At 44.5% G+C, this 19,557-nt stretch overlaps 1 protein-coding gene across 2 annotated transcripts in view; it reads left to right on the top strand.

The window, feature by feature from the left end:
- The window catches only part of ATRNL1 (attractin like 1), a 2,088,076-nt gene that overhangs the window by 387,394 nt on the left and 1,681,125 nt on the right, over positions 1-19,557 (top strand). For both annotated transcript variants that reach the window (XM_069239275.1, XM_069239274.1), the window contains exon 7: positions 7,274-7,361. In XM_069239275.1, the coding sequence (XP_069095376.1) occupies positions 7,274-7,361 (88 nt within the window). The remainder of the gene's footprint in view (positions 1-7,273; positions 7,362-19,557) is intronic.

Below are 19,557 nucleotides of genomic sequence, written 5' to 3'. Positions count from 1 at the left end.
TACCCCCTTGGTAGCTTGGCAGAGCAGTAGGCTTAACCTCAGAGTGCTAGGCGTAAAGTATTTGTACCAACACACACACTAACTCAATGAAAACACTACAAAATGACACAACACAGGTTTAGAAAAATAGGAAATATTTATCTAAACAAAACAAGACCAAAACGACAAAAATCCACCATACACAAGTCAAGTTATTAATTAAAAATCAAAAAGAGTCTTTAAGTAGTTTTAAAAATACACTAGCGCTGCTAGAGTGAAAATGTACCTGGTGTGCGTCAAAAATAACCCTGCACGGGCGGGCGTGCGTCGAAAATAACTCCGCACGGCGGTACTCGAGTCAAAAATCCAGCCGCACGATGAGTTGACGATCCAGCCGCGCAGGTTGCGATCTCCCAGCCTCCGTCAGCGATGCTGCGCGTCGTTTCTCCTGCTCCGTGCGTCGATTCTTCGGTCGCGTTTCCTGCGAGCGTCGTTTCTCAGCCGCGGAGCTGGCGGCGCGTCGTTTTTCAGCCGCCGATCGGATTCGCGTCGATCTTTTCCCCACACGGCGCTCTGTGCGTGGATTTTCTTGTCTTTAGGCTGCCAGCTTCTCCTTTCAGGGTCCCAGGACTGGATGGGCACCACAGGGCAGAGTAGGAGTCTCTCCAGAGGCTCCAGGTGCTGGCAGAGAGAAGTCTTTGCTGTCCCTGAGACTTCAAACAACAGGAGGCAAGCTCTAGATCAAGCCCTTGGAGATTTCTTCTCAAGATGGAAGGCACACAAAGTCCAGTCTTTGCCCTCTTACTCTGGCAGAAGCAGCACTGCAGGAAAGCTCCACAAAGCACAGTCACAGGCAGGGCAGCACTTCCTCCTCAGCTAACAGCTCTTCTCCAGGCAGAGGTTCCTCTTGATTCCAGAAGTGTTTCTAAAGTCTGTAGATTTGGGTGCCCTTCTTATACCCATTTTAGTCTTTGAAGTCACCTTTCTTCAAAGGGGACTCACACCTACTTGTGAAATCCTGCCTTGCCCAGGCAAGGCCTCAGACACACACCAGGGGGTTGGAGCCGGCATTGTTAGAGGCAGGCACAGTCCTTTCAGATGAGAGTGACCACTCCACCCCTCCCTCCTAGCAGAGATGGCTAATCAGGAAATGCAGGTTACACCCCAGCTCCCTTTGTGTCACTGTCTGGTGTGAGGTGAAAAACAACCCAACTGTCAAACTGACCCAGACAGGGAATCCACAAACAAGGCAGAGTCACAGAATGGTTTAAGCAAGAAAATGCTCACTTTCTAAAAGTGGCATTTTCAAACGCACAATCTTAAAATCAACTTTACTAAAAGATGTATTTTTAAATTGTGAGCTCAGGGACCCCAAACTCCACATGTCCATCTACTCTCTAGGGGAATCTACGCTTTAATCATATTTAAAGGTAGCCCCCATATTATCCTATGAGAGAGACAGTTCTTGCAACAGTGAAAAACGAATTTAGTAGTATTTCACTGTCAGGACATATAAACCACATTACTATATGTCCTACCTTATCCATACACTGCACCCTGCCCTTGGGGCTACCTAGGGCCTACCTTAGGGGTGCCTTACATGTAAGAAAAGGGAAGGTTTAGGCCTGGCAAGTGGGTACACTTGCCAAGTCGAATTTACAGTGTAAAAATACACACACAGACACTGCAGTGGCAGGTCTGAGACATGATTACAGAGCTACTTATGTGGGTGGCACAACCAGTGCTGCAGGCCCACTAGTAGCATTTGATTTACAGGCCCTGGGCACCTCTAGTGCACTTTACTAGGGACTTACTAGTAAATCAAATATGCCAATCATGGATAAACCAATCACATACAATTTCACACAGAGAGCATATGCACTTTAGCACTGGTTAGCAGTGGGAAAGTGCTCAGAGTTCAAAAGCCAACAGCGACAGGTCAGAAAAAAATAGGAGGCAGGAGGCAAAAAGACTGGGGATGACCCTGCATAAGCAAAAGTCCAACAATGCTCATAAGAGTCATATTTTTTTCTGGCTATGAATTGACACTAAAAAGGGATTTTGTACCTGTTGTAGGTACACTTGCTGCCTAGCAATACCTGTATGTCCTATTTAATTTAATTTTTTTGATTATTGAAAACATGTGGCAGTCGTATTCAAGCTTAGTGAGTTTTCTTTAGTTTAGGTTGTTATTGTATTTTATTCTGTAATTTGCTTGCAATATTTTTGAAAAATAAACCATTACATCCGATGGAGACATCTAGCAACAGATTCCTTACCTTTGAATTCTCCCAGGTGTCAGACTAGATCTGGAAGATTTTTCATGAGCAGTACCCCTGCGTGCCGGTAGGAGGCGTCTGTCGTTGCGCGCACCAGAAATGACATTGCAGTTCTTATATAGGTGCCACCCAGGCACACCACTGTCAGTTCTTCTCTTTCCATGCCAGAACTCGTGCTGATCCAGAGAAGAGCTACCCCTTAGTCATTTTTTGAGTGGTCTTTTCCGAATTTTTGCCAAATATTTGTCGAGGATGTCATCACATAAGACAGAGCCTGTCATCGACCAGTGTCAGTGACGGATCTGCACCTTGTCTGTTTGTGGTGTTTGGAGCACGACCACAACCCAAAGATGTACTCTGAGTGCCATGCCATTTATCAAAAGACTTTGAGGGAGCGGTGCCTAAAGCTGATGGTGGCCCGGCACTCGACTTTGCGCGACCAGTTGCATGGAAGGTCCTGGGACTGGTCGCGGAGTCCAAAGTCGTCGTTGTCCCACTCCAAGTCCTCAGGTGATAGGGTAAGTCACGGCACAAGAAAAAAAGTAAGACGTTGAAGTGGTCTTCGACTTCGTTTTGTCAGTCAGAGCTTTGTCATTCTAGGCCTTGTTCTTTGGAACCTGCACCTGGGCTTACTCCATGCCTCCCTGAGTTTCTGGGAGCCAGAGCGACCCCTGGCCAGTTAAAAGAATTTTATGAAGCTATGGGCCTCATTTGTGGCATGTCTCACCATGACAGTGCGCATTCAGGCCTGTGGGGTGGAGCGCGGGCCATCAAATTTGGTCGTAACACCTCTACTTTCCCTGACGCTGGTCCTGAAGTCGACACTCCCGACGCCTCTGGCACCCACCAGCAGTGTCATCCCCATAGTTGTCCTTGACTCCAACATAGAGCTGGATGGGCATCGCCTGACGACAGCTCTGGCTCCGACAGGAGCCTTGCCTTCATTCCCTTGGGCTAGACCTCAGGGGGGACTGGGAGGGGTTGCTGGACCCTTTAAAATACCAGCTTTATGAAGAAGAGATGGACTGGCATGAGGATCTGAGTGAAGCCTGTGGACTGGACACTTCTGTAGATACTGGTTTGCTTTCTCTCCACTACTGTGGCTATGGACGACGGAGATTCCTATGCTATGGTGGTGTGGAGGGTGGCTGAGGTCCTGGACCTGTAACCACCCTCGGTGGCAGTCAAGACTAACATCTTGACAGAAGTGATACAGCTGGGAGTCTCCACAGCTGAACTCCTACTTCCATTTAATTATGCACTTTCAGATGTCCTTTTGGGTACCTGGTCCAAACCCATCACAGAGCCATCTTTGAATAGGACGATTGCCCGCTGCCATCACCCCGCTCCTTGGGAACCAAGTTTCCTCACACAACACCCTACGCCTGAGAGCTTGGTGGTCCAAGCCTCCACTTTCCAAGACACTTTCCATACCTCTCCATCGGATAGGTAATCGAAGAGGCTGGATTAATTTGGGATGAACATCTTTTTTTCTGCCAGCCTGGCATTATGGTCTGTGAACACCGCCTGTCCTTTGGGTCTGCCACAGGTCCCGGAGGAGGCCTAGGCTGTACTCTTTGACTGTTGCTGATGGGAGGGATGCAGAATTGTTCAGAATTCACTGTGGACTGACACAACCGACTCTCAAGACAGAGCAGTTTCCATGAAAGTGGCCCTCAGTGGCCACGCCTGGCTGAGAATGTCTGGCTTTTCGGTGGGTGTTCAAGCTTTCCTTCTCGATATGCCCTTCAATGACACCCATTCCTTCTGAGTCAAGGCAGACTCGGCGCTCGAGCTCTTTAAGAACTCTTGGGTTACAGCCAGCTCCTTGGGCCTTGCAGCGGCCCCCCATAGCCTTCACTCTGCCTTTTGCTCCTTTTGTGGCTATGGAAGGGGCCTCCAGCTGTGCCAGTTCTCTCCCAACCACACATGCTGGCCAGCCTCTGCATGGACAAGGGCATGGCATCCACTGATCTCATGGTTCAGGTGGCCAGCTCTCTAATCAGTCCGCTGCACACCCTCTGCAGAAGCCTCTCCTAGTTTGCCAGGTACCACTATGGGGACTCAGTTGGCAGGATTTGCCATCACCTGCCTCGCTGTCAGTCCATAAGACAGGTAGGTTTTGCAGATCATCCGAAGGGGCTACTCCTTCCCCTTTGAGACTACCCTACCCTCCATGCCACCATCTCACGACTGGATGATGGAGGAGCATCTGTCCCTTCTCCATGAGGAAGTTGTGGCTCTCTTGGCCAAGGGAATCAAAGAGGGGGGTCCTGTGCCAGAAGTAGGCTGTGGTTGTTATTCCTGATACTTTCTGATCCCAAAAAATGACAAAGGTCTTTGCCCAATTTTAGACCTCCGAGCCCTCAATCTCTTTCTCAAGAGGAAGAAGTTCAAATTGCTCACATTGGCTCAGGTATTTTCTGCCTTGGACCCAGGGACTGGATGGTTGCTTTGGACTTGCAGGACGCTTGTTTCCATATTCCTGTTCTGCCTGCCCACATACATTGCCTGTGGTTCGCGGTGGGCCACCAGACCTTTCAGTTCACCAAGCTCTCCCTTGGTCTTACTATCCCCCCCTTTACGGTTTTCACCAAGGGTATGGTGATGGTGGCAATTCATGTGTGGAGATCAGGTGTGGCAGTCTTCCCCTATCTCGACGACTGACTGTTGAAGACGAGCTGGCCCTAAGCTGTCATCTCCCAACTCTAGACTGCAGCAAACTTCCTGCATTTGCTGGGGTTCACTATAAGCGTGTCAAAGTCACACCTGACACCTTCTCAGACGCTTCCTTTCACCTGACCTGTTCTGGAACTGATACAGTATCAGGCTTATCCTCCTGAGCAGCGAGTCCTTGATATTCAGGCTATAATACAGATGTTTCACTCTCTGTCCTGGAATTCGATGAGACAGACTCTGAGGCTGATGGGCAGTGACACATGTCAGATGGCATATGCCGGCTCTGCATTGGGAACTGATGTTCCAATGGGCGCAGCATCCAGGGAATCTCTACGACATGGTCCAGACCTTGGAGGTAACTGCAAAAGACCTGCAGAGGTGGCTCTCAAACCGCGATGAGTCAGAAGCAGATCCCTCTGACCGATTCCCAACCAGATTTCACAAGTAGTGACAGGCGCACCACTCCTGCGATGGGGCAGCCATCTGGAAGAGGTGAAGTTCAGAGGACTCTGGTCTCTGGTGGAATTCGGACTCCACATCAGTCTGCTGGAGCTCCGAGCTATCCGACTGCCATTGAAAGCCTTTCTACCTTCCATCAAGGGAAGACTAGTGCAGATATTCATGGACAACACCACTGCCATGTGGTACTGCAGCAAAAAGGGCAGGGTGGGGTCGTGGACCCTTTGTCAAGAGGCTTTGCGCCTCTGGACATGGCTGGAACAGCAGGGCATTTCCCTGGTTATAAAACACCTGGCATGCTCTCTGAAAGCCTGAGAAGACAAACTCATCCGTACATGCTTAGCGAATCATGAATGGCATCTCTATCCTAAGGTGGCACAAGGTCTCTTTCAGCAGTGGGGAGAGCTTTGGTTAGATCTGTTCGCCTCTGCCAAGAATGCGCAATGTCAGCAGTTTTGCACACTGAAGTTTCCAATGTTGCTATCGCACTGTCTAAGGCCTCCTGTATGCCTTTCCGCCCATACCACTCCTACCCAGAATTCTCAAGAAGATCAGGAAGGACCAGTCCCAAGTCATTCATGTGGCCTCGGACTGGGCATGGTGAGTCTGTATCCCAAGCTACTGAGCATGTCCATCGATCCTCTGATCAAAATGCCCCTTTGAGAGGATCTTCTGTCGTAGCAGCAGGGAAGGGTTCTTCACTTGAACCTGTCCACTGTGCCTGTCTGTCGGAGATTGAGCGGTGGCAGTTAACAGGTTTTGACCTTCCACCCAAAGTCTGTAGCTTCATCTTGCCAGCCAGATATCCCTCCACCAAGACGGTATACGCCTTCCGCTGGAAGAAATTTGTGGCATGGTGTGCAGAAAAATCTGTTGATTCCTTTCCTGCCCCTCTCTCTGAGGTTTTTCTTTTCATTCTTTCCCTTGCCCAGCAGAGCTCTTCGTTGGGCACTCGTTTGGGCTATTTATCTGCTTTTTTGAGGTTGCCTAATCAACCGTCCTTATTGAAGTCTCCTACAGTACACAGGTTCCTCAAAGGTCTTACTCGTATGTTCCCTCTCTCTCCATTCATTATGCCCCAGTTGATCTTAATTTGGTTTTAACTTTTTTGATGTGCGCTCCTTTCGAGCCCCTCCACAATTGTCCTCTCTGGCTCCTCACGTTTAAAACAGCCTTCTTTGTGGCAAAAACATCTGCCTGCAGAATGAGTGAGCTGCAGGCCTCATCATCTAAGATGGCCTACCTCTCTATATCCTTTGCATCAGGGCCTCTTTTCTGCCAGTAGTGATCATGCCTTTTTGTGTAGGCCAATCTATCACCTTGCCTACTTTTTATGCACCTCCACTACCGTCTAACACCTTGGGAGAATTCAAAGGTAAGGAATAGGAATCTGCAGTTAGATATAGTCTCTAGCAGATAAGGTGCTACTGAAGGTAAGTAACATTTTTATCAGTTTGCAAAGACCAGAAATATTGGCTTTGCCAATGCTTGTTTAAGCATATTTCCAAAATATGAATAAAACATTTGAGGAAAATAATAACACCATAATACCATTGTATTTGTCAGCTAATCAACTTCTACTTCATGTATAACATGGAAGCTTATTGGTCTTCCAAGTATTCCCTTCGGCTTGTGCATAAGCCACCTTTATAAGATGCAGCATGTTATCTATTCCTAAACTTGGGCATACTTTTGCGAGAGTGAAATAGTGTTTTGGAGTAGCTGAAGTATCTCCACTTGATTTGCACAGATTGTTTTATACATTGATTTCTGTTGCCTATTCATCTATTAGAAGATTTTTCTGTTTAAAAAAATGTTTGTGACGATGGGATAAAATATCCTATTTCTCAAAAAACTGTTGTATTTTTATCTTTTAGCTACAATTTAGAAAGCAGTATTTGGAACGTAGTGCCTTTCTCACGAGGACCCCTACAGAGATACGGGCACTCCCTTGCATTATATCAGGTTTGTACTTTCCGTCTTGTTTTTAGAAAACATTCATCTACACCTGTGTTCGCTTCGAACAGCACTGAGCCAACGATTGTTTATTAACCATACCTTGATGTCTTACTGTCTCCATTGTTCGTATGTCTCATTTAATACTAGAAGTTAGTAAATATTTTGCTAGTGAGATACATTGTCAAGAATTTCGATTTTATCACAGTCAAACTAAACATGGAAGGACAAAAGACCCACATTTATACATGTCAAAATGCATAATTCAATCAGTAACGCATATAATGGAGCTTGGTGTCATGCACAAAATGAAAAACATATATTCATTGTACAAAGGAGAGCGCTAGGCTTGCACAAAGCTTTAAATATGCTGGAAGAAATAATGAATTTCACTTTTTGTGAAATTAACAACTTTCTGTGGATTGTGCAGCACTGAAAGCTCACATTATTTTAAGTCTCTCAGTAGACATTTATTCCTCAAACCAGCTGGTAGCTTGGGTGACATTTGAAAGGATGGCGTATCCTCGTTTTTGTGCAAGACACATCATAGTGAATTTTGCAATTTTGTTCCTTATTTCATAAAACGTTTCATAATTTGGCACAGGCATAGAGATACAGAATTTACCATCCAGACACACTTTTGTAAATTCGGACTAGGTCAGCCTTCTGACATTTTCACATATATGATTACTTATCGTAGTTTGCAAAGTTTTGTGCATGTAAGATGCCACGTTAAAACCAGAACATTTTCTCCTCTTAAGTTATGGGGAAAAAGGCTCCCCATTATTCATCCAGTTTCAAAGGTCAGTACCACTATAGACCAGCTAGCACATTTTTTGTGGATGGAGAAAGTCTGGGCAATAAATAAATGTAGGTTAACTTGTGTTTATCTCGTCACATTTGTTGTTCTTCAAATACAGAGGTCAAATATCAGGCTGTGCCTTCTGATTAATTGCTGCTTACTCTGTTGACATGTGGATTGGTGTTTACTTGTCTTCCACTCACTACAAAGTGAGCTGAGGTCTCAAAGAGAATTGTGTGTGAAAGGAAAGGCTGGCATATTTATGCAACACACAACAAAATATAAATACCTCTAAATGAAAGTGTATGGATTCCAGAATTAGGAAAGCTTAAAAGAAGCCCTTTTTGTCATTCTGAACTATGCTTGAAACAGAGTTTACCAGGATCAAAACAAATCAAGCCACTTTACTTGATGATGCATAAATGATAAATTTTCCAGAAACCAGATTTCCACACATTTCCCTTTGTGTACTACATATTTTCATCAATGAAACTCTGCAAATTTAGTGGTCATTTCAATCGAAAACCTGTTGTCTGTAAATGACAATGCGCTCCCACACAATGTTTTTGTTACATCCAAAAATCACCCCGCCTTATTTCCATTAAAGGTAGGTGGGTCTTTAAAGTTTGTTGTTCTAAAAATTAGGTTGTGGTTCCAAAAGGTTTGGGAAGCACTGCTGTCGAGATTTCCTCTCATAGCATGAGGGAAATGGTCAACTAAAGGATGGGTTTCTGTTTCTCCAATTATTCTGACCCATTCATTAGTAATAACCTCATTGCCCAAAATGAAGTCAGGAGGTTAATTAAACTGCAATGGGCATCCATGTCTGAGACATCTTTGCTGTTGCCCATGACACATGTCCAGTGTGGAGAAAGTGGGTGGGGTGAGCAATAGATATGGGTGCAGTGCCTATTGCACTTGTGTTTTTTTACAGTGCTCATGGTGCTGTACTTGAGCACCTAAGCACTGAAATTCTAAGCAGGAACTTGTGGGTTGGGCTGTTGCACTAAAAGGATAAGGCTACCATACAAAGGGTAGACTCATATTGTTCAGGGAAGATTTCCCCTGGCCTACTGCCCTGTGCTATTTTTTTGCTGGTACTGCCAGGTCCTAGAAGATCTCAATCCCTGATCACCTACTGCCATGTAGGAAGATGCGAACACACAGGTGATCTGAAAACTGCATATGGGGAGGGTATTGTGTTTAGTTTTAAAATGCTCCCACTTAAGATCAATCTTTGGATTATCAATAAAAATAATGAGGCCTGACATTAGCCATTAAAGCACAGTCAGAAAAGATCCCTTAGGACTTCAGATACAGCTGACATAATCAAGTGCAGTTTAAGCCCCCCCGTTCTTGAGGTTACTCATGGTAATGCACAGACGCAGCCCCTCCTTTAGGGCGGAGGGGCCATCCCCCCCATCTTTTGCCCCTCATGAAGAGTGTCTGTCAGGCTGAACAAAGGTCAGCCTGACAAACACTCTTCATGTTCAGGTTAGGCAGCCAGGAGCAGACATGTGCGATTTGCACAGACTCCTAGCTGCCTGAGCTGAACTTTGCTGGGCTGAGGAGCTCACAGCTCCTATGGGCGTGACCTCTTTGGCTCAGCAAAGGTGCCTCGAGGCCCTCCCCTGGGTGGTGAAGAAAGCGTCACCCATTGACTTTGACCTAGGCGCTTCAGGTTTAAGCCCTGAGGCGCCCAGGGCGAGTGTCAATTAGTGACACTTCGTCACAGAGTGGGGTCAGCAGTCTCACCGACCCCATCACACTCTGTGACGAAGTTGGGACTGCTGCCTTCCCTCATTGGCTGATCTAAGGTCAGCCAATGAGGGAAGGCAGCAGTCCCAACCCTCCTGGGACCTCCGAGGCTGAAGGTGTGTGATCTTTTAAAATGAATGTTTGGTGTGTGCGTGCATGTTTGAATGTTATGAGTGTTGGTAATGGATGTGTGTGCATGTTTGTGTGAAAGAATGAGTGTGTGATCTTTTAAAATGAATGTTTGGGGCGTGCGTGTATGTTTGAATGTTATGATTTTTGATAATGGATGTGCGTCCGTGCATGTGTGTGCGAAAGAATGAGTGTTTGTGTGATTTTTTTAAATGAATGTTTGGTGCGTGTGTGCATGTTTGAATGTTATGAGTGTTGTTAATGGATGTGCGTGCAAGAATGAGTGTGTGTGTGCTTCCCGCCCGCCCCCCTCCCTCCTAAAGCTGCCGGCCGCCACTGGTAATGCAGAATCTGAAAGGGTTGTACCTTGGCAGAGGGCTTCAGTATCCTGCCATGATCCATTATTATATCCAAGCTTAGTGTTTTAAGATCAAGATGGCCAGAAGCTATTTTCCCCCTCCTTTGAAATTCCGATGCCATAATCACAGATATTTAACAAGCTCGTTTCTGTAATATGACGTGGATTCAACCTCTTCCTTAAAGGAAACGGAACGGCTAGGTGTGATTAAATGAATATACTAGTGACACACCGAAACCATCGCAATAAGCTTGAAAACTGTTGTCAGAGCTGCAGCCCACCTGTAGTTTGATAGTTGCAAGGGATGAAGAGAAGTATTTTTAAGAGTCAGGTAAATAATCATTTTATTTTTCAATCCAAGTCCTTATTGAATGAAGGCTATGAAATAAGTGTGCCATCAAGCTTTCTATATAAACTTCCTAATCCTTTAGCAAGTGTTCTGCAATTGTGTTGGTGAACCCTATAGGTAAGATAGAACTCATTCTATGCACTCAAGGTTAATGAGGGCTGGCGCTCCTGGGCGTTGTCAGGAGGGAGTTGCTTCCTAGAACGTCATTGGATTCACATTCTGCAGAGTAGCACCACACATCCTTATGGCAAAGCTATTCAATAGCTCTCGGGCGTTGACTGGGCTTGGTTGGAGACAATGCAGCAAACATTTTGCAAGATTAATTCCAGCAATTCGCTCAGCTAATTGTTGGCAAAAAAAACAGTTTTTGGCTAAGCTTAGAATAAACAAGGTCTGATTGCTGATGACTAACTCTCTTTGTCTGGCCCATTTATCTTTTCCCTCTATGGAAAAACTGTGTTAAAATTAATTGCATGACATTTTGAAGTTATGGATGGTTTTGTACTCATCTAGCTTATTGTTTCTTCTTGATCAGATATCTGAAGAACCTTGCCAAAAAGAACCCAGCAATGGGGTTTCTTTCGGAACCCCCAATGTAGTGCTTAAAAATATCTTAGCAAACTTAGATCAGAAAGTCTGTAGGAAAGGATTTGCAATGTGTCCATGTCTCCTTTTCAGAGATCCAAAAATGCAAAGATTGTTTTAAAAATTGTTGAATTCCAATTTATATTTTCAGTTCTGGAGAACTTGCAACTTTTAAATAAGTGACTGAATCCACTGAAACCTTTGGATGGGGACGCTGGCATTATTCCTCTGATCTTTCTGTTCTAGTTCATTTATGTTTCAAAATATGTCCCTGTGCAAACTGCTGTAGAACTACAGTAAGATGATTTTGTCAATTTATTTTTATTTTAGTATTGTTGTAAAGTTGAAGTAAAAAAAACTATTTGTTTCTTCACTGAGCTATTAAGTCTTGTGATGCTAATATGTGTCTTTACTTAAATTTCTGGTTGAATTATGTATTTTATGCCTCGGGAATTCTTAAGGATTTCTGACAGACTAGGACATCTCTAGGTTGATGTTACGAAATGCCTTTGTTAAGCATGTACTAAATTAAATCGAAGCAGGAATGGAGGCCACAGTGAAGTAAAATGGCAATTGCAGTGTAGAATATCAGTAAGCAAACGTGCAGGGTTCAAATCAGAACAACAAATGTGCAATTTAACACCTATGGTCTTCAAGTGGCAGTGAACTTATTATTTCGGAGTTCACTTGATGACACTACACTGAAGGGTGGGGTTTAGTGAACAAAAGATGCAATGTTCTTTTAAGTCCACATATGGAGGATGGTGGCTAATGATCGGGCACCCTTTCCTGAATTACCTGAATGGTAGTGAGTGAAGAATGTAGACTGTCTTGCTCTCAAAAGGGCCTTTCAGGTCCAGCATACCAAACACTACAAGATGCCTGGTTGTGAATGACCCACTGTTGGACTTATAAAGAATAAGCCAGGACTTGCAGCATGCCCATTGCTTTCAGTTGGTTGGCTTTTCTGTCATGCTTACTTGCTTACATTCTATTGGATGGGTTTCCTTGTTTCAGCCTGTCCATCTTATGTTTGTCCCTCCCTTGAAGAATAGCCTCTTTACCATTTGTTTCATTGGGTAGCTTCTGTGCTTCCTCTGCTCTCTATTAGGGGACTAGTTTTTAGGTCGAGTTTAGCAGAAACCAATCTCTGCTCTTCGACCTGATGTAATCTACGCCCATCACTTTGATTCATTCCTGTGCCTGCTTTTCACAATTCCCTTAAATTCATAGGTGCAGACTGGCCCTGTTGCACCATCGGCTAGATACCTAAGTGTGGCACACTACATTTTCTTTTGCCTTGCTGCTTTGCGCTGCATTCTGGTGTCCTCTAGGGGCTGTTCTGAGCATTACAATCAAGATACTACAACATTCGCTGCACTTGGAAAATCACCCCATACTGCTTTGCGGGGTATTCCTTTTACAAAACATTTTTGCCCATAACTCACCGGGCGGTGGTCCTAGGACAATGGCACCACAATCAGAATGTTCAGCATGACGCACCCTTTCTGTCTAGAGCATCTCTGGGCCCCCACACTAAGTTAAAACATTTTTGTCCATAACCCTCTTCACAATCTGCTGTTTCTGTCTAGGTCATCTCTGAGTCCCCACACTAGGTTGGGGTGGACCCCGAAATAATAATATAAAAAAATATAATAAATAATGGCAACATTTTTTTTTTTTCCTGCAGATAGAGTAAGGCAGCAAATGGAAGTGCTTTAGTTATATGCAGGTCCACTGGAACTATGTGGCAGTGAGGACCAAACTATGCAGCAGGGTTGACCAATTTATGTGGCAAGAAAAGTCCAGCTATGCATTTACAACGCCAATAGCTCTAACTCAAGCACATGTGAGACCTATTGCACTGCAAATGCTTGTTTGTTTAAGCACTCCATGAGAGTGCATGCGTTCTCCAGCTGCTGCCTCCCTTGTGTTTTTTTCACTCCCCCTTGATGTTGCTTTCTCTTGCTCATGGGCTTCTCTCCTTCCATCCACAATTGTGTTGCTGTTTCTTGCCTGGGTGTTGCTTTTCCTTGGCCGCCATGTTGTTCACACCCCGCCTGCTGTGTTACTTCACTGCACTCCTACCCTAACTCGATCGAGCAACCCACCCATACACTTACAGTTGGGGAAAAAAAAAACACCTTCATGTTACATTGTAAAAGACCAGTTTTGTCCTACTTTTTTTTCCAACCCTTTTTCGGATAAATAAAATAGCATGTCCGTTTGTAGAATGGTGCATGGGTGTTGAATGCATCAGTGCGCCTACAAAATGACGGGGTGGGTACGTCATACTGTATTTTTTGGCTTATTTTTTCACCATGCTGCTCAGCAGCGATGATGCTGTATAGCACCGCTAAAAACATTGGCAAAGGCAATAGGTCATATTGGCGAGACCTACAGGCTTAGCCATTCTGTGACGGACCAAGACAGTTAATAGTGGGGCGGTAGTCACACAGTTCAAACACGTTTTTGGATAGACTTGTCCGCAAAAAGATGGATGTGGAGTTAAATCCTGGAGTAAGGGTGAGAGTAGTGCTGTGGCGGTTCCCGGAATCACTTGTCACCTCGTGGTTCAAGTGGATGGATATCCAGGCACTATCAGTACTCTTCTGTTCCACGCCACAGCAGAGTGCATAGAAGTTGGCATACAGTAGCACAGTCTGAATGGATCTTGGAAGAAATCTTTTCTTGCATCTTAAATGAGGAAGTGGTAGTTTTCATTGCAGCTGAAGCTGATCTTACCTCTTACTGCAGATTTAGTAAAAAGGTGCACGGACAAGAGAGAGAGAGATTGCATTTTTTCTTGTTTTCATTTATTCAGAAATATAAGCCAGAATCCCTGAGGTAAAGCCTGTACAGCTTTTCGCTTTAGAAACCTTCCCACTCGCTGTTCCCTTACCCCTCCCAGCCTCCATAGCCTGGGAAACTGCAAGCCTGAGTGAACAGCTTTAACATATTCCTTTAACCCTTACTTCTCCCTCAGCTTCAAAGGACGAGCAAGTGGCCTCTGAAGCACCATAACCCGCCATCTTGCCTGAAGACTGAGTGATTGATGTGTAATTGACTGTTAGTAACACGCTAGTTCCTTACCCTCAAGGCCACAGGGGGAGTTACTGCAGGCGCATTCCTTCCTGTGGCTCAGACATCCCCCACCTCTGTGCTATTGTTTGAGTGCCCTCTCTGTTTGGGTGAATTGACATACGACCAAGGGGAGGGGAGAGGGATAATGTTGGAGCCAGTCTATCTTCTCGTTGAAGTGTTACACAGAATGAGTCCCAAGTGCCTCCTCCTCTAGCCAAACGCATCAATACAGAGAGCGCTGCAGTGCTGGGTTTAAAAGGATCTTCCTCTGGGAGAGGCCTGTCCTTAAGGCGAGATACATTACTGATCTTAAGAACTGCACAGAAAGATGTGTGTTTGCAGTCCAGGCATCAGTAGCATCTATTATTTATATATGCCTTCATAGCATGCTTCTGCCCATGGAGGTTTTCAGTCTGCTTTATAAACTACTTGTAAAGTGCCTGGAACCTTCAAATATAGGGGTAAAGATCAGGAACACAAATAATTTTATGAGAGAATTGTATGAGGGTGTAAAAGGAAGCATATCCTCTTCTGCACCATTCACCGGGTGCCTAAGTTCAGAAAACTACCCTTGCGCTGACTTATCTGTCACCTGCCTGTCGTGATCCAGTCCCTGGTTCTCTGCTGCGCTGCCTTTAGCCTCAGCTGTGCTGCTGAAGGGCAGTGGTCATTGCTGTGCTCGCTTACGAAAAGTCAGTGCATGAGCCGTGACTGCGGTGGGCCGGGGAGCACTTGGGCATGGCAGGTCCAGGTATGTTTATAAGGATCGCAGCACTTTTCTATAGTGAGAGGGCATCCCTGATGCGACTTGTAGCTTGGTCTAAGGGCAGCTGAAAGAAAGGGGTCTGGATGTCCTCCAGGCTGCTTTTGAGAAGAAGGGAGGAAAGGCAAATATTGCAAACCCCTAGCACCACCCGGGTAGATGTTGATTTGCCGCAGGCCTGTTGTGGATTTGCTGCTGGTTTTCATGTTGTTAAATAATTGTCACATCTCTGCATCACTTAGCTGACAGGAGGTACTGTTTCCTTCTCCTTTCTCACCTTTTGCCCATGCTTAGCCGTTGCACAGCCAAGGTTTAATCAAGGATATGAGGAAATAATGTACCTCTGCACCAAGCAACCCTCGCTCCTGCCCCGTCCTGTGGCTTACCCGTCTTACCACATTTGAAAGAAGTAGCATGTGGCAATAGACAACCAAATAACTAAACCATAAAACCAATAGCGAACACGGAAAAGAGGAAAGTAGAGCACTGGGATTTCCTGGCCTAGCCGACTAGTCATCTACCTCATATGTTCATGGATCGCAACTCATTCTTTCACATTTCATTTCATTTCATAAATCTTCCCACATCCTGATTAGGATTTAAAGCTTTTTAGGATGCACTAAAGTACAAGCAGTAATTACACTTTGAATCCCCAAGTCTCAATCAAAAGAATTGGGTAATTGTTAAGGCAGAGCTGATGTAATCAATCATCTAACAAATTTGCTAGCTTGAAAGGCACATAGAACTCAGTGTCAACTGGCACATATTATAGAAAATATGAAATCTGTGAGATCTGAATCGAGAATTTTCACCAAAAAATGACATGACCAGAAAGAGACTAGCACACCACACAAGCCAAGTCAGTAGTAAATGCAGCAACAGACAAAAGTAATATCAAAGAGTTGAACCCGGAGATGGGGGATGATCAGAAGGGAAAAGTCAAGTGGGTTCCCTCTGTCAGAACCTTACTGCAAGTGAGGACTTAGAACAAATGCTGCATTTTCAGACTTTGGCATCTCATTCCAAACCAAAGGTACATTACGTACTGTAAAATATTTAAAAAATGATCTATGACTATAGGGTGACATTCCGGACTTAAGTAACGCAGACCCAACTCAAGATGAGATCTGTAATTCTCCTGCTAAAGCAAATAATTTACTTGCTCTCTCTTCGTTTAGGTCTCAGTCAGTTTTGGAAAGGAATGATGTACCTCATAATCTTCCTAATATGTCTTCGCCCGAACCCGAAGGTGCTGAGAATCTACCTAATGTCAATGACACGTGCAAAATAGATAAGGAAAACCTGGACGTGATGGATACTTGTCTTTCTCTTCATAGTGCTTTCTTCACTACCAATAGCCGCACAAACAGTGTTTTGAATGGCCCCACCAGCGCAAGTTCACCGCGTGATGAATAGGAGCTCAGTGAAGAAAGTCGCGTGATACCGGACACTCACCAGCTCAACCGATCCTCGCCATAATGAGAACATTGTGCAGGACACTAGGTATAATAACATGGGCTCTAATTTCACAGTGAAGTTAGATGCTCAAACTGGGGTCATGCAAAAAACACCACTCTATATTGTTACCATTGGCAAAAGAATGCAAGTAATGGAAGAGGTGGTAACAGAAACATTGAAAAACCAACTCTCTTTAAATGAACCCTGCAGCTGCTCAGCAATCTTAGCCAAACTAGGGAAAGTACAAGCAGGGATATAATAAATATTAATTGACTGCTAGAGGACTGCTATCATTGAAGGGTCTGGTTTACCTAGGTGAGCTACAAACAAGATAGGCAATTCCGGACAAAAAACCCTCCAGACTCTTGAAGTTAATCCAGATTGTAACCCAGCACAACAGGCAGTAACCTCTGAGACGGTGATTGAGTAAAAGTACTTGAGAAATAGTAGCATAAAGAGCTCCCGAAAGGCATGTAAAGACTTTTTTTCATTCGCAAAAGGGAGAGCCCTCCAATGAGGAAGAATACCCCATCACATTTCATCCAACAGCAGGGCATGAAGGGAAGTGCCTGAGCAGCTGCCTCAATGCTGACTGACCCTGTTAAAAGACCCGTAGTTGTGTATCACCAATGCAAGACAGGAGCTTAGTAACACACAGGCCTGAAAACAGAAGGAGATGTATATCTAACAGTATAATTTATTTATTTATTTATGGGATTTTTGGAGCACAAACCCCCACCCCAGAGGGATATCACAGCGCTAAAATGGCCTGTGGCGACTTTAACATCAAACCTCACTTGTTTGTATAACGAGGAATATGTACTGCGTATCCCTACTCCTGTAATGAAGGAGCTTAGGAAATCAAATTCAGGCTAAAACTTAAGTAGCCTGCTGGCATCTAGTGCTCTGCATTCACTCAATGACCATACCCCATGCGTACAAATAAACGTTCAGGTCTGGTACTCATGCGGGTTTGATCGACTACATATTATGAAATCTAGAGTGCTGGCACCTCGTTGTGGACCAATTTTGAAATGCCTCTCGTCCCTATAATCCTACTGTAATTTGCTACAATGTAATGTTTCTAAAAGCTGACGTAATTGTTTGAGGCTACCAAGACAACTTAATAAACTGGGAAGTTGCTACGAAAAATCCCTCTACTTTAATTAGTAAACAGTTACACATAAGGTCAATAATCTTGCCATTTATCTGGATAAATCTCAATGAGCTTTTATGACACGCAGCCAAGAAATGCACTTTTTTAATCAAATGGTAAAAACGGAAACATTACCCTTCGTATCCCTAGTCATTTCCAAGCAATAGTTGTGGGTTACATCATCCATTGGTTGTGGGAGCATCCTGTATCTTGGCTGGAAATTCTCACTAAAATGCTGACAACTCTATCTCCAAGCATGTGCCTCTGTACCCGTCTCGGGTGGAAAGATCCTTTATCAGCTGCATTTTAAAAATGATGTTTGGTAATCAGAAAATGAGCGTTGGAGGTCTGGGAATAGTGACACTTGGTATGAGAATGAAATCTGGGAACGGTGATTTGAAGTGTGGCGAATAATGATTTGAGGTCTGAAAAGTATTGTTGATGGACTTGTACTTGGACTTGCCTTAAACGCTTCTTAATTCTGAGTTGATGTGTGAGAATGTGGGGAATAATGATTGAAAGGCTGTAGATGGTTTACCAAGTACTTGGAATCATGTTTTGATGTTTCATAATCATGGTCTGAAGGATGGGAATTATTGTTTATGGCCTTAGATGGGTGATTTTGGTCACGGAATTATGGTTTTGATCAGGGCATGGTAAGTTGAGGTCATGAATGATTGTTAGTGGTCTGCAAACAAAGGTGTTTGGCAGCCGCGGTATAAAACTTATGATTTGTGGTTTAATTCTAACGTCCCAGATAAAGCATCCTACGTTTTCAAATAAACATTTCAGAATTCACCTATACTAATTTTAATTCTGTGGTGTACTCCCTCAATAAATAAGCCAAAAAATAACACAACTCAGATAATTTAGATCATTCTCCTAAAAAAGATTTTGACTGGATGTGAATGTGGTTCCAATCTGTCCTTTAAATGCTAACTTCTTTTCTGATGCTGATAGGAAAATAACACAAACCATCATACAGAACGTGGACAATAATTAACTGTGCATAATTGGAGCCCATGCCCATTTCTTGGCAGGCTCATGCATTCCACTCATTCACTGTTCTATCCAAGGTGACTCTTGGCGGAGATGACTGACCTCAGTATCTCTGTGGGACTAGCAGTTCTAACCAGCAGGTGGCACTTTAGTACTGCTGCCTGCCAAGTATAATATGTCAGTGCGCTCCTTGTGATGTGTGGTGTTGACACTTTGGCACATAGGAGATTCGGGCATAGAGCCCACGGATGGCAGCACACGGCCCAATGGAGCCAGGCACAGCGAACCATTGATGGGTGAAAAGAAATATACACTTTCCCCTAGAATAGACACAAGGACACATTAATGATGTCTTGCATATTTGGGACCTCTGAGAGTTTATCATTTTGCATTCATGGACGCTTGATAACAAAATGTGTTGAACGACATAATCGATTTCCACGAAGGAGCCCTTTTCTCCCTCCCATTGGTGCCCCCCCTCTTCGATCACAGTTCTGTCCCATCCTCAAGATGAAGGGGTTCTGATGACAATACATTTTATGGATTTTACTCTCAAGCAGCCCTCTCGTTATCAAAACTACCTGTCAGGCTTTTCAATCATTGGCTTTTCCTGCGGCTGTGATGAGCGCGTCCGCACAAAGCTTCGCGTCCAGAGTGCAGCAAAGTACCAGCCATCATTGTGTCCTCACATAGTTATTTTACTGTGCATGCAGCGTTCGGATAATCGCAGCCACTTTGCTGTGCTCACGTCTCTAAAACGTGCG

The sequence above is a fragment of the Pleurodeles waltl genome, chromosome 6 (assembly GCF_031143425.1).
Source record: "Pleurodeles waltl isolate 20211129_DDA chromosome 6, aPleWal1.hap1.20221129, whole genome shotgun sequence".
NCBI classification, from domain to species: domain Eukaryota; kingdom Metazoa; phylum Chordata; class Amphibia; order Caudata; family Salamandridae; genus Pleurodeles; species Pleurodeles waltl.
The sequence above is the reverse complement of the archived record's forward strand: the minus strand, read 5'-3'. Positions and strand labels throughout refer to the sequence as shown.